Source organism: Phalacrocorax aristotelis, chromosome 10 (assembly GCF_949628215.1).
Source record: "Phalacrocorax aristotelis chromosome 10, bGulAri2.1, whole genome shotgun sequence".
NCBI lineage: Eukaryota > Metazoa > Chordata > Aves > Suliformes > Phalacrocoracidae > Phalacrocorax > Phalacrocorax aristotelis.
Window position 1 is genome coordinate 2,082,900 of NC_134285.1, and position 27,325 is coordinate 2,110,224.

Sequence of the window (27,325 nt, forward strand, 5' to 3'; positions counted from 1 at the left end):
TACTAGCGATTGAAGTCAACCAGCTGGAAGCATCTTCCTACCTGATCCTGGGGGGGGTGAGCGGGTGGCATTTTGGGATCCTCTGGGCCTTTGTTCAAGCTCTTGTTCCAACTGTACTTTCTGAAAGAACAGAGCATGTTCAGCGCTCGTTTCCCACTCGCAAGCACCCTTCCCTCCTTCACGAGTGGCCTTTGGGGGACCACGGTCACCCCTGAACCGGGGGCTGGGAAAGGAGCCGGGGCACGGCTCTGCTCCTGCCTGCCCCACGCCCGGGGTGCTCTTTGGGCTCGAGTGGGTTGGAGGCTGTCCCTGGGGCTCTGGCTTGGTCCTGCACGAGACCCTGCAAGGCCCCCCCCACTGCTAAAGAGCGTCCAGGACCCCTCATACCACCGTGCGTGGCCGATGTGCCCCGCTCCTGGTGGGAGCCGGCACCCCCAACCCTCCCGCAGGCGCGAGAGCCTCGTCCCTCTCGTTTTGGCGTGTTGGCGGTGGGAGAAGCGGCTGGTTTTGCCCGTCGGGCCGCGACTTGCTGCTTGGGCCGCGGCGAGGGTGAGGGGCCAATGCTGCAGTTTTGGGGTGGGGGGTACGGCGTGTGCCCCAGCCTTCCTCCGCGCGGGGCTCCTCTGCGCCTTCAGCCTCGCAAGCCCGGGTGCTGGTGGGACCCGGTGGGTGGCAGGGTGAGCCGCGGGGCCCCGCGTGGGGATGTGGGGGAGCCAGGGTGGAATACGGGGGGGGGGGGGGTGTGTCTCGCCCCTCCGCCTCCCCCCGTGGGGGTCTCGCCCCTCCTGCCTCGCACCGGCAGCTCCGGGAGCCGCATTGCGCCGGGGGCCGGGCCGGGGTGGGGGGAAGGAAGGAGGGGACCCCCCCACGCACCGCGCGGGATGTCACCCCGCCCCACGCAGCGTGATCCGCCCCGCACTGCACCGGCGGGGGCGGGACGCGCCTGCCCGCTGCGGGGAGCGACCGCGCCGGGGCTCCGGCCGGCGCCGCCCGCGGGGACCGCCCGCGTCACGCGTGGGCTGGGGTGGGGGGGAACCGCGCACCCCCGCGTGTCCTCGCCCCGCGGCTGCGTGGGGCCGGAGCCGCCCCCCACCCCCTGTTACCGTGTGGAGCCGGGGCCGCCCCCCTCTTTCGCCGTGTGGGGGCAGACAACCCCCCCCCCCCACCCCCCCGCGTTTTGCTGCGTGGGGTCCCCACCCGTGTCCCGCGGCCGGCGCTGCTGAGGGACCATGAAGGTGAAGGTGATTTCTGTCCTGGAGGACAACTACATGTACCTGGTCATCGAGGAGAGCACCCGGGACGCCGTCGCCGTGGACGCCGCAGTCCCCAAAAGGGTGAGAGGTGCTTTGCTCCCCCTCTCCACGTCCCGGGTGGGCTGCGGGGTCCCACGCAGGGGAACGTGCCCGTGGTGGTGGCCCCACGTGGGGTTGGCGTGCGGGGTCTTCGCCTGCAGCGGGCTGAATCCACACGTGCGTGAAGCATCCCACCGGCGGGGGGGTCGGTCCCCGTTCGGCCCCACGGAGCGGGTGTGCGAGTGGGTGTGTGTGGGCAACACCCTGCTCCCACCCGCCCCTGGGTGCGGGGGATTTCCGTGTCGCCCTCCCCATCACCCCTCCCCGCGCTGGCGCTGGGAGCCTTGCAGACCCCAAAGCCAGTGAGAATAACCCAAAAAAGAGCTTCGGAGCTTCTCCTGTGTGAAGTCCCGCTTTCCGAGAGCCAGCCGGCGGCTGTGCCGCTGGAGGCCGGCGGGGAAGGCAGCGGCCGGGGGTCACCCCCCTGCATGGTGACCCCCTTGTGCCACCCTCAGCCGCTGCTCACCCTGCGAGCGCTGTCGCGGCTTTTAGGCGTTTGTTGCTGACTCGGATGTTTCCTTCCTCTCCGAGGAACGTAATCAGGAGCAGCCGGAGGGTTTGTTAGTAGCAGTGAATTTTAAATTGTCATTAAAAGCCTTCCGGCAGCTGAGCCCGTGGGGTTGGCAGCCCCACGCGGCTCCTCGGGGTGCGCGGCCGCCGTCTCCCCACCGCGGCGGTGACCCCACGCTGGGCCCATGCCGCACCTGTTTGCGCTGCGAAAGCACCGGCCGTAAAATGCCGCCGTCCCCATGGGAGCGGCGCGTTCTCGTCCCCCTGCTCCGCTCTGCGCGATGGGGTCGGGCGTGGGGAACCGAGCCTTCGTCCCACCCTCCACCCCTCACTGCGAAGCGGGTGTTTTTGAGCGCTTTTCTCTGCCCTGGTCTGCCGGGTCTCTCGCCTGCAGAGCGGTGCCGTACAGGACCGGGACAGATCCTGCGCCGGGAGGGGCACGGTGGCCGTGGCGCACGTGTCACCTCTTCTCTGCGTGCTCACTTCCTTCTGCTCTGGGTCCGTTTCAGTTGCTGGAAATCATCAGGAAGGAGGACGTGGTGCTCAGAGCGATCCTCACCACCCACCACCACTGGTAAGTGCCGCCGGCGCAAGTTGGGGGCAGCCGTGCCCGGCGTGGGGCTGGGTGCCCACTCCCTCCTCTGCCGGCTCAGGGACCACGCGAGGGGCAACGAGGAGCTGGCGAGGCTCTGCCCCGGCCTGCGGGTGTACGGCGCCGACGAGCGGATCGGGGCCCTGACGCACAAGGTGACCCACGACCAGGAGCTGACGGTGCGTTGGCTGTAGGACGGCGGGAGCGCCCCGGGGCTCAGCCTCCGCCCCGCGCACAGATCCTGCCCCCGTGGGGCTGGCGCGGTGCCGCCCTGGTGGGGAGCGGAGCTGGGCGATGGCGCAGTCCCCGGCGGTGCGGCACCGTGCCGGGAGCTAACGGGGCTGGTGCTTGGCCAGGGCTGCGCTTGAGCTCCCGTTGCCTTGGGGCGGGTGCAGATGTGGCACCATGGATTCGGGGCTGGGATGGAGCACTGTCCTGGGGGAGAAGCCTCGTCCCATTCCTGGTCTGTTTGCGATTGCGCTGGGGGACCAAATCCTCTCCTGGGCCCCCAACTCTCTCCTCAGATCCCAACCCTCTCCTGGGACCCCGCTCCTAAACGCAGTCAGAGCAGACACGTGCAACCCGGGACTCACCCAAACCCCTGTCCCCCGGCACATCTGTGACCCACTGAGCTGCCGGCAGGCGACGCCATGGGCCTTGGGGAGGTCCGGGGTGGGGGTCTGGCTGTCCGGCAGGGCCGGGGTGACCCCAGCGGGGTCCTGACCCTCTCTCGCTGCAGTTTGGGGCCATCCGGGTGAGGTGCCTGTTCACCCCCTGCCACACCTCGGGCCACATGTGCTACTTCATGTGGGAGGACGGCTGCCCGGACGCGCCGGCTCTCTTCTCAGGTATCCCACCCTGCCAACGCACACCCCGTGGGTACCGGGGACGCGGGGCGTGCTGCCTGCGCGCTGCCGGCCTGTCCCCCCCCCCGCTCGACGCTCACGAGGCGATGGTGACCCCATCCCTGGGAGCAGGGCCAGGGTCCCCTCCGTGCCCAGACCCCTTTCCCCATAGGTGACACCCTGTTTGTGGGAGGCTGCGGGAAGTTCTTCGAGGGGACGGCGGAGCAAATGTACACCAACCTTACCCAAATCCTGGGGGCTTTGCCGAAGGAGACGGTGAGTGCCCTGCATCTCAGCACCAGCCTGGGGAGGGACCCCGAAATCAGGAGGGGGGCTGGAGGCTGGCACTGCTTGGGCAGCAGCCCCTGTCCCCAGGGACCAGGCTGGGTTGGACCTGGCACGAGTGTGACGCTGGGTGCTTCCCGCTGGCGTTGTAGAAGGTGTTCTGCGGCCACGAATGCACCGTCCGAAACCTCAAGTTCGCCTTGAAAGTGGAACCAGAGAACGAAGCTGTGAAGAAGAAACTCGCGTGGGCCAAAGTAAGTGGCCGTGCCCCTGCCGGGGTGGGGGCGGAGGAGGGTGCTGGATGCCGGTGGGTTTTTGGATCAATCTGGTTCCTCGGCAGCAGCGGGATGACGAGGACTTGCCCACGGTGCCCTCCACGCTGCAGGAGGAGTTCCTCTACAACCCCTTCCTGCGGATCACGTAAGCAGCACCGGCACCTCGGAGGCACGAAGGGCCCTGCCGCAGGTCGGCCCTGAACTGAGCCGGGGGGGTGGGGGCTGCTCCGGCCCCAAACTCTGCTCTCCCTTTTTCCCTCCAGCGTCACCCCTTCTCCCATGGCTTCACGAGCTGGTGGGAAACGCAAGCCCCGAGGGAGGGGAGGGTGTCTGGACGGGGCGTCCTGCACTGCCCGGCACGGGGTACCCGCGGGCGAGCCCCGTGTGTGCCAGCAGCCACCCGGGACGAGGCCGTGACTCCCCCGCTGTCCGTCCTGGCGTGCGCTGGGGTCCCAGCGGGGAGGTGGGTCCCCGTCCTGTCCCTTGCGGTCGCAGCAGAGCCCGTCTCCTTGCAGGGAGGAGCCCTTGCGGAAGTTCACGGGCAAGACGGACCCAGTGGAGGTGCTGAGGACCCTGCGCACCGAGAAGGATAACTTCAAGAAGCCCAAGGAGCAACCCAATCCCCAGGCCATGCTCGCGTTTGACTGGGGACTTTTCAGCCCCTTCCTCGAGAAGAAGTGAGCAGCCACGGTGGCGGCTGCCGAAACGCAGCGTCCCCGTCATGCCGGGGGCTCCGTCCGCGGCTGCGTCCCTCCGGCTCCTTCCCGTACGACTCGGAAATTCGGAAGTGGTTTGTGTCTTTAACCTGCTTGTTTTGAGGCTGCTCCGCTTCGCCCCCTCCAGCGCCGTGTCCGGCTCCCCTGGCCCGCGGGAGCTTTGCTGAGGACCCGGTCCCTGCGGGACGGCAGCGCATGGGTGCCTTTGGGGAGCTCAGGTGGCCGTTCAGCACCCCCGGCCGCTGGGCTGCTGCTGGCCAGGTGTTTTTGAGGTGAGGACACCCACACTCGTGGCATTTGGGTTGGGGGGTGCAGGAGCTGCCACCTGTCCTGCAGCCCGTGGGAGCCACGGGAAGAGTATGGAAAAGGTGGGGGCTCCTGGGGAAGTGCGGTGCTGCACCCCACAGACCCACCGGCACCCGCCGGGCTGGAAGGCTCTCCTGCTCGTGGTCCTGCCAGGCCTGGGTGCTGCACCGCGCTTCCCGGGGTCAGCTGCAGCGGAGCCTGGCAGCAGCGCGGCTCCAAAGCCGCCGACCTCCTGCGGGGCCGGGCTGTGCTGGCGGGGAAGCCCTCCCGGCCCTGCCTGCTCCGCTCCAGCCCGCCCTGCGCCCTTCTCAGGCCACGGGTGGGCAGGGATGAGGCGCGGAGGCTTGGATGCACATGAGGAAGCCGGGAAGGGGACTGGCGTTTTTGCTGGTGCTCAGCGGCACCTCGACTCCAGCCCTGGGCTAACAGAAACCCTCGTTGCAGTGGGTTCGCGGTATTTTTTCCCGTTTTTATAGTAGGCCAAGATCAAAACGTTGCGTAGGGGTTTGTCACAACCGCTGGCTGATGGGCGCCATCCAAACCGCTTAAACCATGCAGCGTAGGTTCAGGTGGAGCTCAGGCCTGGAGGAAAGCGTGCCCGAACCCCCCAGCTTCGTAAAATACTTTCCAAGGTGTGAGCTTTTAGGCAGCAAACAACAACGCGCTGCTTTTTTTTCCCCTAAGATAAAAAAAACTGGAAAACACTCGGCTGAGCATACATTTATGTTGTCTTTAGGACAAGGGTGAGGGAGCCGCTGGGTCTCTTAAGCCGCTTCAGCTTGCAGCCTTCGGTTTGTGCAGAATCACTACTGCATTTTATTTTGATTTTTTTTAAAGACTGTGAAATGTGCAAAGCTTTTATTTGCAGGAGGGGAGGCGCATTACAAACCAGTAGTTGTCATTTTTTGGGGCTATAAGGCTTGATGGTAGCTGTGTAAATAGCTGTGACAGCTCCGGGCGGGATGGTAGCACGTCCCGGGTTTCGCCTTTACCTCAGCGCGTGCACCACCGTCACGGTGTCGCCGAGCTTATGCCCAGTGTGCGGCCTTCACGCATATGTCCTTTTATCACATATAGCGTTAGCATTTACTCTCCCCCACAGGAGGGGAAGAATTAATCCCGCTGCACGACCCGCCTCGGTGCCGTTGCCTCGAAGTCACTGGGTTTAACTGCGCTGGTAGCGCGTAGCCGTTACCTGGGCGGTCGCTGGCAGTTCGTTTGTACCGGGAGCAGCGATGCACCCGTGCGCGTTCGGGAGGGTTCCGGCAGTAGCAGCGAGCCTGCTCGCGCCGATAGCGGCAGCATGCAGCTCAGGGGCTGGGAGAAATGCAAGCTGTTCTTGATAACACGGCAAGAACGGACGTCCGGGAGCGTCAGCAGGGTCCGAGGCCTCGGTGCGTGCCAGGGGACGAGTCCTCGGACAGCTTTAGCAGCGTGCGCGTCAGCTCCACACCTGGTGACTGGAGATGAAACGTAGCCCCCCCTCCTCCCCCCCCAAGCTGTTTAATCTGCAGCTCATTTTGCTGTATTTATTCGTGCGCTTCCGCCCTGACGTTGCATGTTCTCAGCAGAAACAGGATGTGTTTCTTTTGCACTGATGTACAGGGTTTGTATCTCAGCACTCCAGCGACCGGGACTGGCTTGGCGTTAGCCGCGGCGGCTCTTGCTGCGGGTAGCGATGTCTGGCGTCACACTGCGCGTTATAAACCCGCGTGTGGAAAAGGGCGTTCGCGGAAACCACCGACTTCCTTGTGGAATGAATGGGGTGGGTGGGGGGGAGCAGCGGGGGCTTCTCGCCTTACGAACACTGTGAATTCACTAATTGATCGGCAACACCTGAAAAATGTAAAGCTTTTAATTAAAACAATTTTTTAAAAAAAAGGTCTTTTACACTGTTGGCTTACTTGTAATGAGGAGGGGAGGAGGCGCTGCGAGGGAGACACAGACGTACACCAGAGGAGCCGTTACAAGAGGCGGGTCAAGGTCTGCCAGCTTTGCTTTCTGACAGCCCTAAGCTCAAGGGCTGCAGGAAGTGGGTGAGTGAGGGTTATCTCTGGCGAGGGGCCGGGGCGGTCCCAGCCTGGGCTGGATGCGGTACCCAGCCCCTTCTGCCTGCATTTACTCTGAAGGGACAAAGCAATGTGGCAGCTTTGTTTTCCGTTTTCATCCGCTTAATGCTACTTTCTGCACAGTCCTTCTTCCTCACATAGCAGTAACTGGAAAAAGGAGAAATACCGAAGTGATTCAGTTTCGGTGATCCTTAAGTTCATATTCACTTGCAGCCACAGCGGTCACCAGGAGGGATGCCACATCTCCGGCATCCCTTCCCTGCAAGGTCAGGTACAGCTGCAAACCCTCCCACTACCGAGTTCCCCTCCCTGCACACGCTGTAACTCTGGGAAATCTGATATTCAGGTCGAATGGATCACGCCAGAGTCCTTCAGTCAGTAGTTTTTTTCTGTAATTAGTCTGAAAATACCCGTATGCCACAATACAGAGAGCGAGACAGGCAGGTGTCCTCGCCAGTAACCAAAGACCAAACGTTTCATGTCCCTCAGCCTCCCGGCCGGGCGCCGCACTACCCCAGGCGCGGTTTTACTGACCTCTTGGATTGTTCTGGCAGACTACTTGTTGTAATGATTACACCTCACAGCCGCCTTCTGTTAGCTTTTGTAAAGTAACACCTTTCAGAGACACCGAGGACTTTGTCCTTTGCCGGAAGGAAGGCTGGCAGGAACTTCTTACTTGAAACACTGTAAAGAATTGTTTTCTTGGAATTTAAGGATCGTCAGCGATGGTGAGGATGGGGTAGATGTGACCATTCTGTGACTCTCTCTACTGTGTATTTAAGGAGAGAGCGGTGTAATTGCCCACAGTTAGAGACAATTTATATAATTAAAGGGGAAAAAAACCCCAGCACTCTACCTTTTTCTTCTTAAATATTAATTCACATCCCATTTCAGCAGGCAGCAAAGCAGCCCTAGGGATGAATCTTCTCAGGGGCTGCCGGCTCCCACCCGCTCTGACAGAGCAAAGATCCGCAGCTGGGCCTCGAGGTGGCCAGTCGGGGTGGCGAAATGGAAACCCAAGGTCTAGTTGGAGCATTTGTAACCAGCTGAGGACGTCCCAACAGAGACGGCCGTAAAACCGTGTGCCGGGACACCACAGCAAGGCCTGGGCGCGTAACGCCGTCGCGTCGCTCAGAGCTGCGCGAGGCTCCTGCCTGCTGCAAGCTGGGCCCTTCAGTACCTTAAATTCACCAGCTCTGGTCGGGAGCGCAGATTTAGTCCTTAAAGAGTGCGTAGAGGCGAGGATGCGTTACTGCTTCTTCTGACGTGTTTTAAGTCGGCGTTTGGTTTTTATTTACATCACTTGAGTAATTATAAAGCTGTAGGAATTAATATTGCCTGCCTCTGTGCACGTTACCTTCTCACCCCTAACGAGAGTCAGAAATTGCAAACACCTGGTGATGGCCCAGAGCTTTAGCTGTCTTTTGAGAATCTTAAATAGAACCGAGTTAAAAAGGCACTGAGCGTCTGTGTCTGGGCCTCACGGCGTCACTCTTCACCATTTGATGTTAAACCCAGCGCTCGTTTTCTCCACCGCGTGGTACTCTGTGTGCAAAGCTTTTGCAGCCTTTCCCGACGCCGCGCCGCCCAGCCACTGCTCGTAGAGTGCATTTACAGTCTGGTTCTTCTCGGGAATTTCAGTCTTAAGAGAGTCGTACAACCTCTCAACTTGCTGGAGCTGGTCCTTGCTGGATTCACCATCCAGTTTGATCTGACCGCCTCCATTTAAACAGCCTGCGTGCAACAAGGCGAGAAAACGTCGCTGTGGTTAGAGAGCACTTCAGCTTTATCAGAACAAAAAATAAACCCGACTACAGTTAATTTACTCTGCACCTCAAAACGGTTACAGAAATGAAAATGCCATGAGAATGGTGGTTTGCTCGGCAGTCATCCCGCCGCAGCCCTAGTGGGGAGATGCTCGGCCGATCCCACCTGCAGCTGGCCGTGGGAGACGGCTGCCGAGGCAGGCTGGGACGCGCCAGGCAGGCGGAGGAGCAGGGAGCTCTGGCTCCCATCCCGTGCCTCCAGAAAAGGGCCGGGACACAATCCAGGTGCGAACAGCCTTGGGAGTCTCAACTGAAGGTAGGACAAACGCCCCAGGATACGTCCAGGGTTTGGTGCCGGGGCAGAGGCGTGCTCCGAGCTGAGGCAGGCGGCGCGTGGCTGCCCGGAGCGTGTCCCGGTGCCGTGCAGCCTCTGGGCTGGGAGTCGCGCAGAGCCTCGGGGAGGAAGCGGCCGCTCACAGTACCAGAGCGGCAGCGCAGCATCGCCGCAGGCCAGGTTCAAGCTGCCCGTGCTGTCTGCTAGCAGAGTCAAAGAGAACCAGGAGGGAGAAGGAGGAGGGCTTGCACAAAGCGGAAAAGGTAATAAAATAAAATAGGTAGAAAGAGACTTTCTTCACCAGCCACAGCAAGCATTCCCTAAAAGCAGTACCGTCAGTTTTGTGCAATGTTAGAGGAAGAACCTCTTCATGTACCAAAGAGCTCAGAAAACCAGGACTTCCTTGAAGTCACTAGTTGTGTACCTTTTGTGCAATGGAATTTAACTGTCATTAGTTAAATCCTGAAGAACTCCTAGCTTCTAGGTAAGAAAGCACACACGCACACAACTCTGAAATCCTGATGCTGTGACTACCACGTCTCAGGAGCCTGAAGGCTTTGCCACAACACTCAGGATGTCAGACATTGCCTACTGTTCCTGTATTTTAGTTCTAGTTTCACACAGCTTCTTACAGCTACAGAGCGTAACGGCGAAATCCCTGCGCAGCCTTACCGGACGGGCAGGCCATGACTTCCACGTAGTGATAGGGCGACTTCCCTCGCTTCAGCTTTTGCACTAAGTTCTGTATGTTTCGAAAGCCGTACGCCAAAGCAAACTGGAGCAGGACTACTCCGTCCTTCTCCAGTGTCACCTCCTGGAAGTCCTTGTTTCTGCGGAACAAGAGCAGAGAAAATGCCTTATCGAAATTAAGTTCTATTTTAAACATCAAAAAGCCCTGTGCTAAAACAAAGTGCTCTGTGCAATCTTATTCAAGAAAGCTGTCCTAGTTCCTTCCCACCCAAACAAAACAGATGAAGGAACTAGCTTACAGATCCTTTTCCAGTCTCCTTTGAGGACCTGCCACCTGAACTGAGTTTGCCAAAGAACACCTGTGTTGAATAAATCCTTAAAAGCAAAGCAGATGGAGCCTAAACAAAACCTTCATTGTGAGAGGCTGCCTGAGCTGCCTTCAGCCAACTTATACATCAGCGAGGCCACTGAGGGCGCTTTTAAATTGTTGTGGGTCGTAAAAGCAGGGAGCAGACCGTTACTGGAGGCTTCCCGAGGCCAGCGGAAATACCGGCTCCTGATAACAGAGTAAGTAGTCTCATTTTTATCAAGTATTTCATACTGACGCTTAGGGGGACTGTGCCTTCTGCTTCCTAGACTGGAGAACCCTAACCATAAATATTGCTAATCATCAGGGCTATAATTCATTACAAAGGGTCCATGAATGTTCTAACTGGGAAGCTAGAAGGGATCCCAGCTGAACAAGCCCCCACACCCAAACACAAGTGACTTGTTTTGTCTTACCACAACATAGCTAAAACAGAGCCCTGAAGCCCTGACCCGAGATTTTGGGTTCTGTGACAGCTACATCAGTAACAGATTTGCTTTCGTGGAGTGACTACAGGTGAAGAAGCATAGATCCGTGTGAGCTCTGCCTCCTAAACAACTCTAAAAATTGTCTGCAACTTGATACTGGGAAAATCCATCAGGCCAAAAGAAAGTGTGTGGGTGGCGAAGGGGCTAGAAGTCTCCGAGGGAAAGGCTGTGTGGAACAGTGGCTGATTTATTGCTCAGCAACTGTGGGAGTGAGAAGCCAATTCCCATGCCTTGAAGTAAAATGTTTAACATTGCAAAGAAAGTTTCAGTGCATTACCAAGATAACAGCGTGAACAGGACTGCAGTAAAAGTAGTGCTTTCCGTAGGATTTTAAACTTCTTACTTTAAAGGTTTGTACTGAACTGTATCCACTTGAATTCCGAAGAGTTCCTTGGCTGCATACTTGTAGATGTGCTCCAAGTAGCCACCAGAACCACCCCCGGCGTGGCTGGTGAGCTCCTCCTCTGCAGCGCTACCGAACCTGGGGGGAAGGGAAAAAGCAGCAGCTTTAGGGGAATCTTTGATAAAACACAACAGTCAGCACGAATGCAAAGGTCCAGGGGACTCAAAAGCAACAGAACAAGCCGCAGCCCAGCTGCCCCCGAGCTCCTTTCTCCTGGGAACCAACTATTTATAGCTTCGGAGCCCGGCAGATTTAACCCCGCGCTGCCTAGCATCCTTCGGGTCAAGCTGCGCGGAAATACTGTCACGTGCCACAACAAGACCTGACCCGCGCCCTGCCAACCTGATCTTCACATGTCAAAAACACGTTTGGGAACGTTTGACTCACAAAGGCAGTTACCCGACCTGCGTATTTTGTAACCTTCTCGTTTAATACCTCTACAAACAGCCTGGGTTACGCTTAGAAATGGGAGGAGGAAAAGAACGAAGCAATGGCAGCACGGGTCTGTGCAACCTACACTTCTCTCGGAGAACACACACTAGCAGAAGTCCTGCCTCAGTCAAGAGACATCTCATCAGTGCTGAAGCTTTTCTGCAACACCAACAGAAGCAGAGTTCATTATTGAAAGCTCTAGTCCTGTGTTAAAACACAGTTTTTGAAACCAGCTGCTTTAGATGTGGTTGCCGGGACATGAGAGAACGCTTCTGGGAGGTATCGGCGCCACGATCGCAAGCTCAGAGAGGTGAAATCTGTGTTGCTGTGGTTTCGTGTGCTTAAAGTTGTGTAACAAAGGGGAACAAACCTAACGCTGCCGGGACATTCGCCCCGTACCCGGCTATCCTCAGCGGGACCCCGGTTCAAGTTCAACACGTTTCTGGTGTTGAACAGCTCTGTTAACACAAGTTCTGTAATTCTAGTTCTGCGCAAATAATTCCGTCTCACCGACATGCCAAAACGCAACCAACTATTCAGAGGTCAAGATAAAGTTTCTTGAGAACAGCTCACCAGATGGAAGCCACAACAATAGCTTTTGTTACAAGAGAATAACAAGACAAGGGATCTGCTTCTAAGCACTCATCAGGCAGTGACACTTGCTTTCTCCCACTAACAGCTGCAGAAGGGAAAACACTTGAATTCAGGCCAAACGCTTTTGAGTCAAGTCAAAGATGTTGCCTCTCGCAGATAAAAATCTTAGCTTTGGAAGAACTGCAGAAGCAACACTTTAGCCTGCGATCACCCTCAGAAACTATTTTTAATTTGGTCTTGTTTACAGGAACTAAGCTTCATTAACAAAATGTTTCAGTGTGTCTGGCCTCACGTACTGCTACTCTCTTCAAACGAGGCTGCCGGTAAGCTTCAGCGCTGGCCTGGAGCAAACGGTTGTACCAGCACAAGTCCTGGGATTTCTGGCACTTCATCTCCTCCTTGCTGCCAAACGTAATAACCTCTTAATGGACTTTTCCACGTGCTGGAGGATAGAGCGGAGCAACAGCCGTCGGACTGCTTATGTGAACGCTCCAAGTTCTGAGGAATACGTGCTGTTTGTGACCAGTCAATTTACTGAGTATGTTAAAGCTCACAAAAGGTTATAGAGGTGCTTTATCACCACGAGCATGAGGCCTAGTGCTCAGATGTGCTCCCGAGAAGTTGGCCAGAGATTTTTATCAAGTAATTAGACATTCAGTTCTATGTTATAACTGACACTTCCATAATGGTGTTTCCTAAGGGAACCCAAACACTTCAGAATCTCTTTTTTCTCCGCAAATTTTCTGTTAGCGGTGTAACGATAAAGTGGGTAGAACAGATGCACTCATTTATGGGGCAACTTCAGAAGTTGCACTTTTGAGACTCAACCATGCAGACGTTTATTATAGCTGTAGATTCTTTTTTTGATGTGAAAGCAATCTGTGCGTAGGCTACGTCAGAAAAAAGACGCTTAATCCTGGAAAAAATGTGCGTAAATAGAGCTGTGCTAATGAATGTGTTATGTGAAACCTACACCTCCCGATCCACTGAAATGGAGCAGGAGGAGACCGAGGCTCTGGGTATGGGCGTTATTTTAAATCTCTTTTTTAAACTAAGCATCCCTTACACGAAAGGGACTGGACGGCAACAGACGGTCTCTATCTCACATTCCCCTTCTTTCCAGAAGCACGGGAGTGACCAGTGTTTATAACAATTAAAACTAATCTAGGAAATAGGCTGCGTGTAAGGCCACTTCCCTTCGTAGCTCCGTCAACACACACGTGCTGACCAGACGCTTCTGGAGCAAAGGCTGCCAACGGCACTCAGTTGTACAAGAAAGATTTGAAGCCTATTCGCAAATAAATCAAATTTCAAAAAAAGAGTGTCACGTCTGCAAGGGGGACAGCGGAAAACAGACGAGTGTCACATTCTCATCACACGCCGGATGCTGCGTTTTTGGGGCATCAAAATCTCTCCTAAAAACTTAGGGAGCCAGGGCAGTAAATTTTTGAATCGTATGCTTGATCACCTCTTGTAATTCTTAACGGTTCCTGCACGTGTAGCCTTTCTGTTTCTTAATGCGCAAAGAGCTACAAAGACATTTCTTTGAAACTGAAGAAGAGAACGCTTTGGCTTAGCATTCAGCGCGGAACCACCGCCGCATGTCAGTTTAGATGAGGAAAACGTGATTTTAGTGTTTCCACAGTCACTTAGATCTCCGTGCAGTTGTCACTTAACCAGATGTTACTTTTCAGTTGAAGCAACTGAAGCCTCATCTGTTTTGCACATGTTTTAGATCTCATGTTTTTTTACAGATAAAGACTCCTAGAGATTAGCTGAGTGACCTAAATATTTCTTATTTACGTTGCAGTTCTGGAATCCTTACGGTAGCTCTGATAACTAGGAACAGATACAGGCAAGCTGAGTACAGCACAATAACAGGCTTCCTTCTAGCGAGCTCCTTTAGCACTGATCTAGATTCTTCAACTTCTCAAAGTTTGCAGGTAGATTTTTGCGAGATTCCACCAGCCATACTGTGAGTAACAGTAATGGCAGTAAATGCCTGTCGTGCAACTTGTACTTCTCTGCACGACTATTTTGCCATTATTCTCTCACCAAGCTAATTCTAGCGATCCTGCTGCTTTACAGTGAGAGCTGCTAATCCTTGGACTACCAAAATCTACGTAGTTACAGATTCTCCAAGAGTGGGAATTCATCGTATTCTGTAGATTAAGTATTTTAATACACAATTGTCCTGACTGAAGTGACACAAGAAAACAAGTCAAACGCAAACACACGCAGCCTTGCGTGGAACAGTAGTGGAATGGCAAATCCTGCGGAAGAACTCTGGAAATACTGGATGAAAAAGAACAGGACCGAAGACACAAACGCGATTTTGTTCTTACATGGCATCCAAAGGAGCAGGATCTACATCTGACAGAGCCACTCCTTCTTGTTTCAACAACTTCAGCACTTCTCCTAAAATGGAACCACAGATATAAGAAGTTCTTATTTTGGTGATAAAGGAAAACAAAATCCACAGAGAAGTATGTAAGACTGCATCTGCAATCTTTACCAGGACACGCTTTGCATTATTGAAGTGTAATTATACAGCAATATCCATACGCTACGGCCCCTCTCAGAGACAAAGGATTATCGAAACTAGCAAGTGCCTTGCTCTGAGGCTTACAGAAATTAGCTGGACTATCTCGGGCTCTGCTTACCTGTGGTGATTACACAGTCCACATCACGAGTTTGGTACTCTTGGTTGAAAAAGTCTGGCCTTGAAGCCTCTAGCTTTTTGTCGTAACAGGGCATTACTGTTACGTGGTATATCTGGTCAGGTGTTAAGTGCTGGAAGAAAGACAAAGCTGTGCAGTTGGACTGGCCAATGTCAAACCTATCTTGAGAGAGATGTTTTCCAGGTAAAAATGAGAATGCTGAAACTAACGCCACCATGCCTCTGGAAATACTCTCCACTACTACTGAGCTTTTGGGTTTTTTTAGAGAGATATATATATACACACACACATATGTACACACACATTTATATATACACTAAATTATTTCTCTCATAGAACCCAATTTTAGTCTGCAGCAAGTGTCAGCAGTGTGGTCTTTACAGGCTCCCCCCCCACCCTTTTGCTAGTGCAGATGATCCAAAGTCAGTCAGTGAAATCAATTCCTAATTACGCAGCTAGAGAATATGCTTCCTCCATGCTACTAAAACCCAGCCCACAAGAAATGATCTGGCGTTGGACAAAAACCTCACGACCATCCACGAAATAAGGCCAGGCCAAGGAAACAAGTCATTGACTCAAGGCCATTGTTTCGGTATCTTGTGCCAAGTATTCTCAGTGGCTGCCAATTTTTGTAACAAGTATGCAGATGTCAGCATTTACTTAATGCAATTGTTAAAACACTGCTCATTAACGGACTATAAATCATACAATCAGAAGTGGTGCTTCAGTTTCTTACTGGGCAAATCTAGGCTACTAGCATAACGCTAGTCTTTAAATATAAAATTTACATTTGGAAGGTTTCCAAAGGTTACAGACTGAGAACAGAACTAAGTCAAACTGAAACAGAACATTAAGTTGGGAACGAGCAAGGCATTTTTAGACAAGACATGATCTGCACGTATGCACAGACTGAAGTTTTGTCGTAGGATAATTTATTTTAAGTTACTCACCAACTCCAAACAACATGAAAATACCACACACAGACAAGATGGGAGCAAAAGGACACTGAAAAATAAGTTCCTCTAGCCTTCTCAGATAACTTGCAGAGGTTTTAAGCAGCCCATGCAGCATGAGCTTAGTGTTACTGCCCTAGTTGCTAACTTCTCATTAGATAAGTGAGGAAGGTGCTGCCTTTGCAAGATAATTTTTACCTTTAAACTCTAATGTGTAACATGTAGCAAAGTAAAAAATTATCAGCATACAGCCTTCCATTTGAGCGGTTTGCTGTTAAGCATGGCTCACTTCAGACCCTCACCTGCTGCTCTGCAAAATGGCCCTTGACCAAGGAGCCCATGACCTGCTGTGGAGACTTGGTGGTGCTGATGTAAGGAATGATGAAGCTGCCGTGGGTTTTCTCTGCGTAGCAGATCCAACCTGATAAAAGTGTAATTAGCAAATTAAATTAAAAATAGCAAGCACCTCTTCACCCTCCTCACCCTCCCCCCAGTCCCAGGCTTCGCACCCTTTAATAACCGTTTTCAGCACAAAAAGCAAAGGAAGCGTAACACAAGATTCATTTTAGAGAGCTCATTAGGTAACTGCACAGATCATTACTGCTCTTAACACCAAGAGCTCTTTGTATTGTGAAGAGAGTAATCCCCTAAGCAAATTCATCCATTTAAACTTTTCTGACCAGCTTTCTGAATTTTCCTCCTAGTGTACCATTAGCATGCCATTTTATTATTTCCCTAACTAACTACCCTAATACCGTACCTGGGCAGGCAGATGCTAGCATTGGCAAAGACTTTTTGTCTTCAGATTGCTTTCGAAAACGTTTTACAAACTCTTGTTGGCTCTCCAATAGGCTGAAGTTTCTTGAGAAAGTTGTATCAAATACATAGTGCACACCTAGGAGGTACAGCATCTGTGTTAAAGTTCACAGGGGAGCTACGCCGACTACAACAAAAACCCTCCGGTCAAACCGCATTCAAACTTATTTACAGGTATCAATCTCTGCAGTTGAGAATGAACCTCCTTCCCTAGCACATCGGCACAGTAAGACGAGCGAAAGTGATGGGAGGACTGCAAATCATTTAAAGCTCCTTCCTTCCATCACTCCAAGTTTATTATGCGACTCAAGTCGTAGCCAGTTTGCGTTTTAGCTAATGCCCATTACGAAATGTTATGAATCCATGGGGAGGCTAAATCACGTCACCCTTGTGCGCTTGGAACAGTTACGCTTAACACGCACCCCAGCAGCCCCCTCCGTGATTAAGAGAATGCAATCCCACACTTGCCTAAACTCTTTAAGAATGCAGTCAACCTCTTGGCTGTTTCCAGAACACCCATTTTACATCTTGCAGCCAGCGAAGCTCTGGACTGTGGTGAGACAGAAACCACCACCAACTTCTGTTCGTTGGGAGCGGCAGTCTTTGAAAAAAACCAAGCAAACCACACTGTTCAGACAACGTTCATATGGCGCACGCAACACTTTCCGCACACTAGAACACCAGAAAGTATCTCCCAGCTTAACTCTGAAGTCAGTAACTTACTACATTAAAGGTCCTTTCCAAACCCATGATTACTTTTTAAAAATTGGAAAAGCCACAACAGCGCACTGCCAACATCCTCCGATCCTTCAGACACCTGAAACTACTTTTTACGTGCGCTGTTTCCACGCCTGCTTCTGCAGATGCGTCGTACCAACCTATTAAGGCTTTCAAACTCTGCAGCAGACCTAGCTGTGACTTGTCACCTACCTTGTTAAAGGTTAGCATTTTGCAGAGCTCTTCATGGCTCTGTTGAGTGATTAAAACACTCTCTGCTGATGTAATGCAGCCACTACAAGCTAAGCAGTCGTTCAGAGTAATTTTAGCCTTTTCCAGTTTTTGTGCTCCTCCATCCTAGAAGGAAACAGACTACACTCAGTTCTGATCACAGCGTAGAATTAGGTAGCAGTTTTCCCACCCTACTACACTTAGTAACACAGATGTTGACCTTTTAATGCACTCGGTTTATCATAAAAAAAGTATTTTTTATTTTTAGTAAGATGGGGAGGAAGACAAGTGTCTTTGCATTTTGCTGCTTTTAATAGGATTATTTGGCACACAGATAGAAAGACGCTGAGGAACTTCAGGAGAATTTTAGCAAGACCGAGAACATAACTTTCATCAAATACAGAACAGTTGTTTAGGCCACAATTACTCGTGCTATCTGGTGGGCTGATATTGCTCCAAAACATCAAAATGATACTTTCTCAGATGCAAACAGGGTCTGTCTTGCTTGGTTTTTCAACCTGCGGGTGGCTGAAGACTGGGATAGCGAGGCTAACCCACTGCAGATTGCAGCTGCTATTTTAGCCACAAAACTGTAGACCACAGGGATCCTGAGCCTTTAAGCACCAGCGTTGAATATTACACTGGAGAAAGCGTGCCAGGTTCGTCACCTCTGTCAGGTGCTGCTCGTGTTATTGAACAGGACTGGAGCTGTTTCTTCGCAGGAACTTGAATTTTCACTCCTAAACAGATCGTGTAACCAGGCTACAAGCTTGATTTTTAATTGATACTGGGCCTTCTGCAATCTTTCTGTGTGCATAACTTTCACCGACACTGATGGGAGAACTGTATGGTGGCATATCAAAGACAGAGCGTGGCTTGCCACTGGAAGGAAATACTTTTCGTAATATTTGACCTGAATAAATCAGCTTTCCCATGAGACTCTCCTCTTAAACTTCATTTCTCAATTAAAGTCAGAAACAGACCGAGCAATTAGGTACTACTAAATTAAAATGTTAAAATAAGAAACCAGGCTTCTTTGGAAGTGCTGTACCTCCTTTTCAGTCAAAAGGTCATCATCTGCTTAAAACTAAAAGTACCATTTCTAGATGGATTCCCAGCTTGCTTAACTAAGAAATGTTAACCTTTTCTGTGTAAACAGGAAAATAATTCTCCAAAACTCAACATTAATTTCATAAGCAGGAGGCTTATAAATTCTGCAGGCTATTTAAGAAATAATTTGAAATATTATTTTAAAAAAAATCAGAGCAAAATTTAAGAGTATGTATTTGACTCTCTCTGTGAGTCAGCACTCTGCTGTATGACATAATGCAATAAGAAAATACATTGTCTCAGATAATTTAGGAACTGCTAATAGTTAAGAATTGATGGCAAAATAGACCTCTCAGCTTATCTGCTCGTATACTGAAAACCATCGCCAATTGATGTCGGTGTTTCAGAGCATAAGAGATGGACAGAAAGTCAGAATTACTGCTTATAAAACCAGATGATTAAGAAGTTGGACTTTGGAAAAGGTACAAGAACGCTGACAGCAATAGCAACACTCTTCTAACATCTTGGCCCTCTCTGAGGAATTAACTAGCTGTAGGCTACTCAAATACTTAACAATACACTCACGTTTTCTGGGTATTTTACACAATAATGAAGAAAAATTACACATACCTGATTGATCTGAAAATAGCTTCCATCTGCTTCAATTCTGATCTTAGCTGCTGCTTTTCCAGGCTTTTTTTCCACTTTTACGGGCTTGATGCATTCCTGAAAGAGAAATAAAGCCCAAAAGCGAGGATATGAGAAAACAAAGTGTGGAAGAGGAAGATTTAACAGAAATGAGAATGATCGAACCCGAGCACTAGTTCTAGAGTGAATACTGCTTACTCTGCCATAAGCTATGCTGGATTTACATACAGCATCTATAACCACCGAGAGAAAACATAAAAGCAAAAACCGCTTACCCCTTTTTTACAGAAGGAACACTTTTCCAGCATCATACCAAAACCAGAGGACAATTTTGCCGTTCTTTCTGAAGAACACAGCTGTGTTTTACGGAGCCTGGAAACGAACAGAGGCTCGCCTGCACAGTCCTCCTCTCTGGAATCTTACGGATGATCGTGCGCTCTTCATTGCAAATTTTAACCGATGGAGGCGTGGTCACCAGAGTCAACATGTGGCTAGTGCCAATGAAGTTTCATTTAACGTCCAACGGACTCTGACGACCTCAGGACTGCTTCCAGTTTTCTGTATTGTTCTGTGATGTAGTCTCAAGGGTGTTTTTGCATTTTGTGCAATTTTTATTCTCTAGGCACCTCGTGACTCCTTGTCCTACTTCTACCCCTATGATTCTCTTTGCCTTTTACCAGCCTTGCTCTGCCAACATTTTTAGTTTCCCCCCACCCCAAATTAATCCAGCTTTACTACATTTTGCAAGATTCAGACACTAGCACGAGCAAGTTGTCGTGATTCTTCACTGAATAAAATTACGACCTCTACTAGAAACAGAAAAGCAGGTCGCATAATGTACATGGAAGACTTCACCAGGAAACCCAAGTGCTGCAAGGCAAATTAACAGGGTTCATTATGCCTTATTCCACTGATTTCACTCCAGGGATGTTTTTCTGCTGTACTTGTCAGAAATTACGTCTGGGATTACTATTTTGTACTTTTGCTAGTGCTTTAAGACTCTGAAAGGAACAGCCTTGACCCGTCCTTGTCGCTCGCTCCCGCACGCCGGCACGGGCTCCTGTGTGGCCGAGTTGTGTGCACGGAAACTTGTTTAGGCTGAAGCTTTTTTTGGGGTGGGTCTAGATTAACATTCCATTGAGCAGTTCCCAGATCGGGGTGGGAAAGACGGACTGGCTGCTGGGCCATGACTTCTCTCTTCAGCTGCTTTCAGAGGCTGCCGCCCCCCTCCCCCCCGTTCCCGGCGCACCGGCTGGAGGCGACAGCGAGGGATCTCCGGGTGTTTTTTCCTTTCACCGCTGTATTTAGCTGCGCTCGGGGCAGGCCCGCACGGCCTCCCTCCGCCGCCCGGCGGGGCCGCCACCCGCCACCCCTCAGCGCCATCTTCTCGCCCCCCGCCCCCAGCAGCTCCCGCGGCGAGCGGCAAGGCCGGACCTCCCCTCACAGGGCCGCAGGCTCTCCCCCGCGGCCGGCCCTCGCCGCCCCGATCCCGGCAGCCCCCGGCCCGCACCCACCTGCGAGGGCCCAATGTAATCGTCCAGGTCGGTGAGCTGCAGCACCCCGCTGAAGGGAGACGCCATCCCGACCCCGCCGCCGACGAGCGCGGCGGCCGGCAGGTGGGGTGCCACACTGTCGTAAAAGGGGACCTGCCACACTGTCGTAAAAGGGGTCCTGCCACACTGCCGGAAAGGAAGGCGGGGCGGAGATGCGCGGGAGAGTCAGCGGGATGTGTTGCGTGTTAGAGGTTCAAAGCTCAGCCTGAGGAATTGTTAGTTCTGTGAAGGAAACACTTTTATTTACGCAAGAAGCAGTGGAGAAAGTGGTGTAACAGTCTTTCAAGGCTGCTGGTAAGGCTGTAGTGCTGTCGGGTTGGGAACTTGGCAGCTTCTTGATGGCAGACCCCACTTGGGGATTTCCCCATGCCAGTGGGAAACCCTGGCCAGTTTGGGCTCTTGCAGAATGCAGCCTAATGCACATTAACGGGAGCTTTATTGAACAACAAAAAAAAAGCCTTTGCACTGTTTGCAGAAGTGCCCTGAGGTACCTAGGTGGAAAGCGATGAGTGCGGAGCTGCATGTGATTCCAGGCATAGCGGTAGGGAGGCTGCAAGGTAGCACCTAGGGCCGGGTCCTGAAAGCACTGTTGGGTTTTGTCCTTGCAGCTTCAAAAAGCTGTTCAGGGTGTGAAGACGGGGCTCCAGACAGCATACTTTACTGACAAATGTACCAGACTCTGCTGATTTCTATATGACCTTAACATCCTGCAATTGCACCGCTAGATTATTCTTAAGAAGCGATGAGCTCTGAAGACAGTAAACTCCCTTGTTGATTGAAGTATTGTGTGGCTTTCTCTGTTTCTCCAGAATAACTTATCATTTAGAGGTGGGATATAATCTTACAAAACAGCGTTTAGTAGCCAGAGGGGGAGAACAAAGTGAAAAGTCTGAAACGTGTGGTTTTTCATATATGTTTTTGCTCTTCCAGTTACAGGAGGTGCTGAAATAAATATTGAGGCACCTGATCAGTTCTGAATCCACAGAGGTTGTCCACAGAGACAATGATCTGTTCAAGGGTCTGGAATAACCGTTCCACCTCCTGATAGCTTTCCCATAAGCCCATTTGGAAATGCTTTGCTAGTGGAGTAGACTCCCAAGGGAAGGAGTGAAAGTCGTCTGCAAAGTCGGTTACAATTAGGTTGTGCAAAGCACTGGGGAACATGCTGTGGGCAACAGTGCTGCCGCTCCTTCGCGGCGAACTAAGTGTGACCCGGTGTGACTTTCCAACTGACCCTGCATGTGCGGCGATACTGAGCTTACGGCAGAGTGCATACCAGGAGGTCCCGCTGCAAAATCGGGCATGTCATTCCCTTCATGCAATAAGCTATTATTTTCTATACAGTGGGGGAGAATCTGCCATCAGGCAGAGGAGGAATAACCTTTTTGTATACTTTTGCTATGCAGATATGAGCCTTTTGCAATTTCTTTGCATTCTAAAAAATATTGCTGGCTGAGCATGAGCCAGCAGTGCCCAGGTGGCCAAGGAGGCCACCAGCCCCCGGGCTTGTGTCAGCCCTGGTGTGGCCAGCAGGAGCCGGGCAGGGATGGGGCCCCTGTGCTCGGCCCTGGGGAGGCCCCACCTCGAATGCTGGGCTCAGGTTTGGGCCCCTCGGGACAAGAAGGGCCTGGAGGGGCTGGAGCGTGTCCAGAGAAGGGCAGCGGGGCTGGGGCAGGGTCTGGAGCACAAGTGTGCTGGGGGGCGGCTGGGGGAGCTGGGGGGGTTTAGCCTGGAGAAGAGGGGGCTGAGGGGAGCCCTTCTCGCTCTCTGCAGCTGCCTGAGAGGGGCTGGAGTGAGGGGGGGGCTGGTCTCTGCTCCCAAGTCACCAGTGACAGGGCGAGAGGGAACGGCCTCAGGCTGCGTCAGGGGAGGTTTAGGTTGGGTGTGAGGGAAAATGTCTTTAGTGCAAGAGCGGTCAGGCCCTGGCACAGGCTGCCCAGAGAGGTGGGGGAGTCACCGTCCCTGGGGGGGTTCAAAAGACATGTAGACGTGGCACCTGGGGCCATGGTTTAGGAGGCCTGGGGGTGTTGGGCTGGCAGTTGGACTTGATGATCCTAGAGGTTTTTTCCAACCTTAATGATTCTATGATTCTATTCTTGATTCTATAAATATAAAGGTGTCGGTATGAGGGAAAATTTGATGGTATCTCCTAAGTCCTCTTTCACTCACCTACTGATGGCTGTTGTGAATATCCTCCTTCAAGATGAAACCCAGAATAGGGTCCCAGCAAATCTTTCAGGCTCTGAGCACTTAGTTCCTATATGGAAAAAATAATAATAGAAAAATTAGGTACATTCATACAAAACTATGTGGAGTTGCTTACTCAGTAGTTACATAATAGAGACTTTTGAGCTGTACAGCAACGCTTGGATCGTGTTGGCTGTTCCCAGGCAAGTGCAGGTGGGGCTGTGCAAGAACCTGACCCTGCTCTGTACGGAGGTGGTTGTGTCTCCAAGGCAGAGCTCGCAGCAGTGCTCAATTTTATGATGTGTTATGTCCATTTCTGGATTAAGGCCTGTGAATGTGTTAGTGGCCATGATGGGGTAGTTGGAGGCAAATCTGATGTCATCTTGGGCTGTGAATTGGCCTTTGTGTAGGATATTTGAATTCCGCTGAAGCCCAGTACAACACGTTGATACCAAGAATGATCTATGGCATTGCCGATCACTCTGTACAGACTTTCAGCTCAATACCTTAAATCTGGCATTGAAGCGAACAAGATCTTGCATAGAGGATTGTTCTATGAATTTCCCAAGATTTATGTCAATCCATTTTCTCATTCCTCTTTGGGTGTCGCAGGCAATCCCTAGAAAGACGAAAAACACTACAGGTCTAATGGCAAGGCAGTGTTACAAACTAAGACAACCATGTCCCTTCAGGGCAGCCATGATGATGCTAATGAAAGGCATGTCAGTAGGACACCATTCCTGGGGGTGTTGACTGTTTTAGATTATTTGTTGAATTAAGAGACTATATGGGAGCTAATTTCCACTCTTGGAAATGTCCCCATGCAGTGCGAGTAGGACTCATGGACAGGACCAGCTCCAAGGAGACTTTAAATCAAGTGTGGACCTGCTGTATTCCTGCTCAGTGAGGTCAGCTCCAGCCACATGGACAGCTCGTTGGAGGTAGGAACCCATGACTGGTATTTTGTAGGCTGGAAACAAACTCTGTGAACACCCCCCATCCTTTGGGCCTTAGAATTATTCTGCTTTGGTGCTGTTACCTGTTGAGTGTGATTGTTGGCTCAGGTAGGTTTTAATGTAGCTGTCATATACGTCAATTTTGTTGGAAGGTGAAAGGGACTCATAAGCGATGTTGAATCCTTTGACTCTGGGAAATAAAAGAGGACCTTTTCAGAAAGGAACTGCATTTGTTTGGAGTTTTAAGGAAGTTGACCCATTGTTTCCAATCTTCTGCGTGGCCTAGGTGGTCCCTGAGGCTGTCACATCTCTTAGCTGGACTTCACAGAAGAGGCTCATGAATATTTCCATGTATATGAACAGAATAATGTTTTAGAATATACGGGACTTGCTCACAGCTTTCCAACAGTGACAAGCAAACTAAGCAACCTGGAGGATCTCTACGTGATTCCCACCTAGTGGTTCTGTGTTTGATTTTGGCTAATAAACGGAAGAGTGAGGGAGTCATAGCTCAGTCCTTCAATCTTAGAAATCCAGCGTGTGGAGGTCTCAGCTGAAACACTAGAATTTAACTGTCATAACCCTAAGGGTCCTGGTAAACTCACATTGCTTGATAGGAATCACAAGAGACGTTGGTCCCCAGCCATCCCAGATAGGTTTTGTTCATACCAGACAGCAACAGGGGCAGCTGCTTCTGGAACCATGTTGCCCAGCTTTCACTGGAGAATTTTTGGAGTTCAGGTCTTAACTTTAGTAGTACTGTCTTCAGTATCGCGTCTCTAACCAGCATGCTGGGTAATGAGGTCAGATTTACCTGTGGTAAAAGAAGAGTGAAACCATCAATATGGCTTGAGGTTCTGGATAAGCATTGCAATCAGAAGAGGCTGTTGAGGAAACGTCTGCAGCATTATTGTAACAAAATTAAATATTTTGGCCAGCAGGAGCCGGGCAGGGATGGGGCCCCTGTGCTCGGCCCTGGGGAGGCCCCACCTCGAATGCTGGGCTCAGGTTTGGGCCCCTCGGGACAAGAAGGGCCTTGAGGGGCTGGAGCATGTCCAGAGAAGGGCAGCGGGGCTGGGGCAGGGTCTGGAGCACAAGTGTGCTGGGGGGTGGCTGAGGGGGCTGGGGGGGTTTAGCCTGGAGAAGAGGAGGCTGAGGGGAGCCCTTCTCGCTCTCTGCAGCTGCCTGAGAGGGGCTGGAGTGAGGGGGGGGTCGGTCTCTGCTCCCAAGTCACCAGTGACAGGGCGAGAGGGAACGGCCTCAGGCTGCGTCAGGGGAGGTTTAGGTTGGGTGTGAGGGAAAATGTCTTTAGTGCAAGAGCGGTCAGGCCTTGGCACAGGCTGCCCAGAGAGGTGGGGGAGTCACCGTCCCTGGGGGGGTTCAAAAGACATGTAGACGTGGCACCTGGGGACATGGTTTAGGAGGCCTGGGGGTGTTGGGCTGGCAGTTGGACTTGATGATCCTGGAGGTCTTTTCCAACCTTAATGATTCTATCTTTTTAGTTACCTGTCCCTATCCAGGGTTTAGGTCTATTTTCTTGATTGCTACCTTGCCCCTTGCTGAGATCCCTCCTTATGAAGTTGTCTAGTATTTATCTTCCCTCCCCCAGTACAGTGTCATGGGAGGTGGAGGATACTTGGGATCAATTAGGACTGACCTGGCGAGCACAGATATTAAACTGGCTCATGTATCTGTCGACTGTGTTATAGGATCCGCACTGAAGTATTGCCAGGATTGAGAGTGTGTCTTCCAGGCTGGTCAGCATTGAGTTAATGGTCAGCTGTGCCATCTCTTCTGGGGTATCGAGATCAGGAACTTTAAACTAAGAAGAAACACATGTAAAAGAGTTGTCCAAAGGCCATGTTTATTGGTATATCTAAAGCAAAGTCCTCTGCCAGACAGTCAGGGAGAGACAATGTCTTTGTGGTACTGCAGGTGTTTGTGGTCAGTGCTCTTTGAGAAGGAGACAAAAATTAGAGTGTGCCGGGGCGTAACAAGATTTCCTTATGAAAAAGTGAGGTGGAAATAGTCTGGTGCCACATCTGTTAGGAGGATGAGGGTGAAAAACCCTTCCATTTTGTGTAAAGATCCTTCCAGGGGAGAATGTCAGGTATCCCCCGGAAATGGGCAGTTACATATCAGCATATCAGCAGGAGTTCCTTGCTGGTGAAGTGTTTAGTTAGTAAATTCATTTAAATATAATCTGTACCTTTTGAGCTTTTAGGAGAGTCTGATAAAGCTGCCTGAAAACCTGTGGTTAGCTAACACTTGTTGATTTGAGGTCTGCCAAGGAATCTTCTTTTGGCTCTTCAGCTTCCACTGTCTCCTGTGTGCAACATCCATCTGCAAGAGCCCTTTCTCTTCAACCTCATCACTTCCATTTCTTTTTTCCTCCCACTTTCCCCTGCTCTGTCTTGACTGTTTTTTTTCATTGCTGTCTTTTCCACACTAATCCCTTTGGCAGGGATGACTTGGCTCTGACTGTTCATAGGACGTTACCTGATTCCTAAAGGAAGACTCTAAAGGAAGCTGCCAAATAATTACCAGGTTGAAGGGTGTCGTGTAAGACTGGCTTGTAATTGGTGCTTAGTTCAATTGTGTGTAAAATGGAATGTATCTCTCTCTCCCTGCATACTAGGTTTTTGTTCCAGGGCTTCTGGCCCCCTGTGTTAGCCCAGGCAGTGTTGTCTGCTCTCTGGGAATTTAAATAAAAATCAGCAGGAAGCTGAGCTGTGTAATGGTGGTGTAAATGCAATGTCTTCTTCAGCGAGGTGAAGGTGTGGGGCATCACCAGGCAGTTGTCTACCCAGCTAAAAGGCAACCTTGTTCTGAAATGTGATTCTGTAGAAGTGGTATTGAACTAACATTACTGTATTTTCTTTCTCCTCATTTAAAACTGTTTGTTTTGCCGAGGGGGGAAAGGTGCTGCTCCGAAAAATTTGCACCTAAAGACTTGCAGCACTGTATTTGAGAGCAAAGCGGTCGTTGCTAAACAGTTATCGAGCGTGCGATGCTGAGGAGGTTAGGTGAGGCAAGGCTCTCCCCAAAGCCTGCTGGGTTTCAGATCATGCGTTCTGATACAGCATCGTTCCTCACAGAATGAGGTAGGTTGTAAGAGAATAGGAAAAGACATCAAAGCAATGGTAGAGTCTCCAGTTTGCAAGCCTTTGTGAGGCTTTGTTCATAGACCAGAAGCCTCTCCCCATGGCCTTGAAAGAAGTTTCTTGTTTGCTGTAGCATATGTTCAAAGACAGAGAGAGGTCGCTTTCTGTGGTGAAGAAGAAGGATTTGTAACATGGCAGCGTTTGGCAGGGAACTTGCTCAGCAGAATGAATGCCTGCAAGACACGCACGTCAGCGCTTCTCCTTCCAGAGCTTCGGCTGCAGAATGAATGGGGATACTGGATCGAGCTGCTGTGGTGCAGACGGCAAACGTTAACGCAGACAAGTGGTATTGTTCAAGATTCGAGTTGCTCAGATGCTGTGGGTGTGGGAGGCTACGGCATTTGG

General features: G+C 51.6%; 3 protein-coding genes across 9 annotated transcripts in view; 2 read left to right on the forward strand and 1 right to left on the reverse strand.

Annotated features, from left to right (window-relative positions):
* The first annotated feature begins 1,001 nt into the window (after positions 1-1,001).
* Positions 1,002-6,762, forward strand: LOC142062387 (hydroxyacylglutathione hydrolase-like protein). Of its 3 annotated transcripts, none has more exons than XM_075104676.1 (8): positions 1,002-1,334; positions 2,372-2,436; positions 2,516-2,633; positions 3,194-3,302; positions 3,472-3,575; positions 3,737-3,838; positions 3,925-4,004; positions 4,375-6,762. In XM_075104676.1, exons 1-8 carry the CDS (start codon positions 1,230-1,232, stop codon positions 4,538-4,540), a joined length of 849 nt encoding a protein of 282 aa, XP_074960777.1. In that variant the 5' UTR covers positions 1,002-1,229; the 3' UTR covers positions 4,541-6,762. The 3 variants fall into 3 exon arrangements, with proteins under 3 accessions (XP_074960777.1, XP_074960778.1, XP_074960780.1); XM_075104677.1 differs by having other exon boundaries at positions 1,091-1,334; positions 3,928-4,004; XM_075104679.1 differs by lacking the exon at positions 3,925-4,004 and having other exon boundaries at positions 1,091-1,334.
* On the reverse strand, positions 6,645-20,762 carry CIAO3 (cytosolic iron-sulfur assembly component 3). Of its 3 annotated transcripts, XR_012662438.1 has the most exons (12): positions 20,635-20,762; positions 19,103-19,198; positions 17,405-17,548; positions 16,943-17,075; positions 16,419-16,553; positions 15,961-16,079; positions 14,688-14,817; positions 14,370-14,442; positions 10,939-11,076; positions 9,723-9,880; positions 7,485-8,684; positions 6,645-6,717 (listed from the first exon to the last, which is right to left on the reverse strand). XR_012662438.1 is itself a non-coding variant. In XM_075104674.1 (11 exons), exons 1-11 carry the CDS (start codon positions 20,698-20,700, stop codon positions 8,446-8,448), a joined length of 1,431 nt encoding a protein of 476 aa, XP_074960775.1. In that variant the 5' UTR covers positions 20,701-20,762; the 3' UTR covers positions 6,719-8,445. The 3 variants fall into 3 exon arrangements, 2 of the variants coding, with proteins under 2 accessions (XP_074960775.1, XP_074960776.1); XM_075104674.1 differs by lacking the exon at positions 6,645-6,717 and having other exon boundaries at positions 6,719-8,684; XM_075104675.1 differs by lacking the exons at positions 6,645-6,717; positions 20,635-20,762 and adding an exon at positions 19,396-19,578 and having other exon boundaries at positions 6,719-8,684.
* Positions 20,763-20,821: 59 nt separating this feature from the next.
* Positions 20,822-27,325, forward strand: part of MSLN (mesothelin) — a 79,295-nt gene continuing 72,791 nt past the window's right edge. For all 3 annotated transcript variants that reach the window (XM_075104680.1, XM_075104682.1, XM_075104681.1), the window contains exons 1-2: positions 20,822-20,967; positions 23,688-23,801. The gene's annotated coding sequence lies outside the window, so the exon portion shown is untranslated. The remainder of the gene's footprint in view (positions 20,968-23,687; positions 23,802-27,325) is intronic.

Coding starts and splice junctions, on each gene's coding strand:
- LOC142062387 (XM_075104676.1), top strand. CDS start 1,230: ATGAAGGTGAAGGTGATTTCTGTCCTGGAGGACAACTACATGTACCTG. Junction 1,335..2,371: donor ACGCCGCAGTCCCCAAAAGG/GTGAGAGGTGCT, acceptor GGTCCGTTTCAG/TTGCTGGAAATCATCAGGAA. Junction 3,303..3,471: donor CGCGCCGGCTCTCTTCTCAG/GTATCCCACCCT, acceptor CTTTCCCCATAG/GTGACACCCTGTTTGTGGGA.
- CIAO3 (XM_075104674.1), bottom strand. CDS start 20,700: ATGGCGTCTCCCTTCAGCGGGGTGCTGCAGCTCACCGACCTGGACGAT. Junction 17,076..17,404: donor AAATGCTAACCTTTAACAAG/GTAGGTGACAAG, acceptor TTTTTTTCAAAG/ACTGCCGCTCCCAACGAACA. Junction 8,685..9,722: donor AGTCATGGCCTGCCCGTCCG/GTAAGGCTGCGC, acceptor TGTTGCACGCAG/GCTGTTTAAATGGAGGCGGT.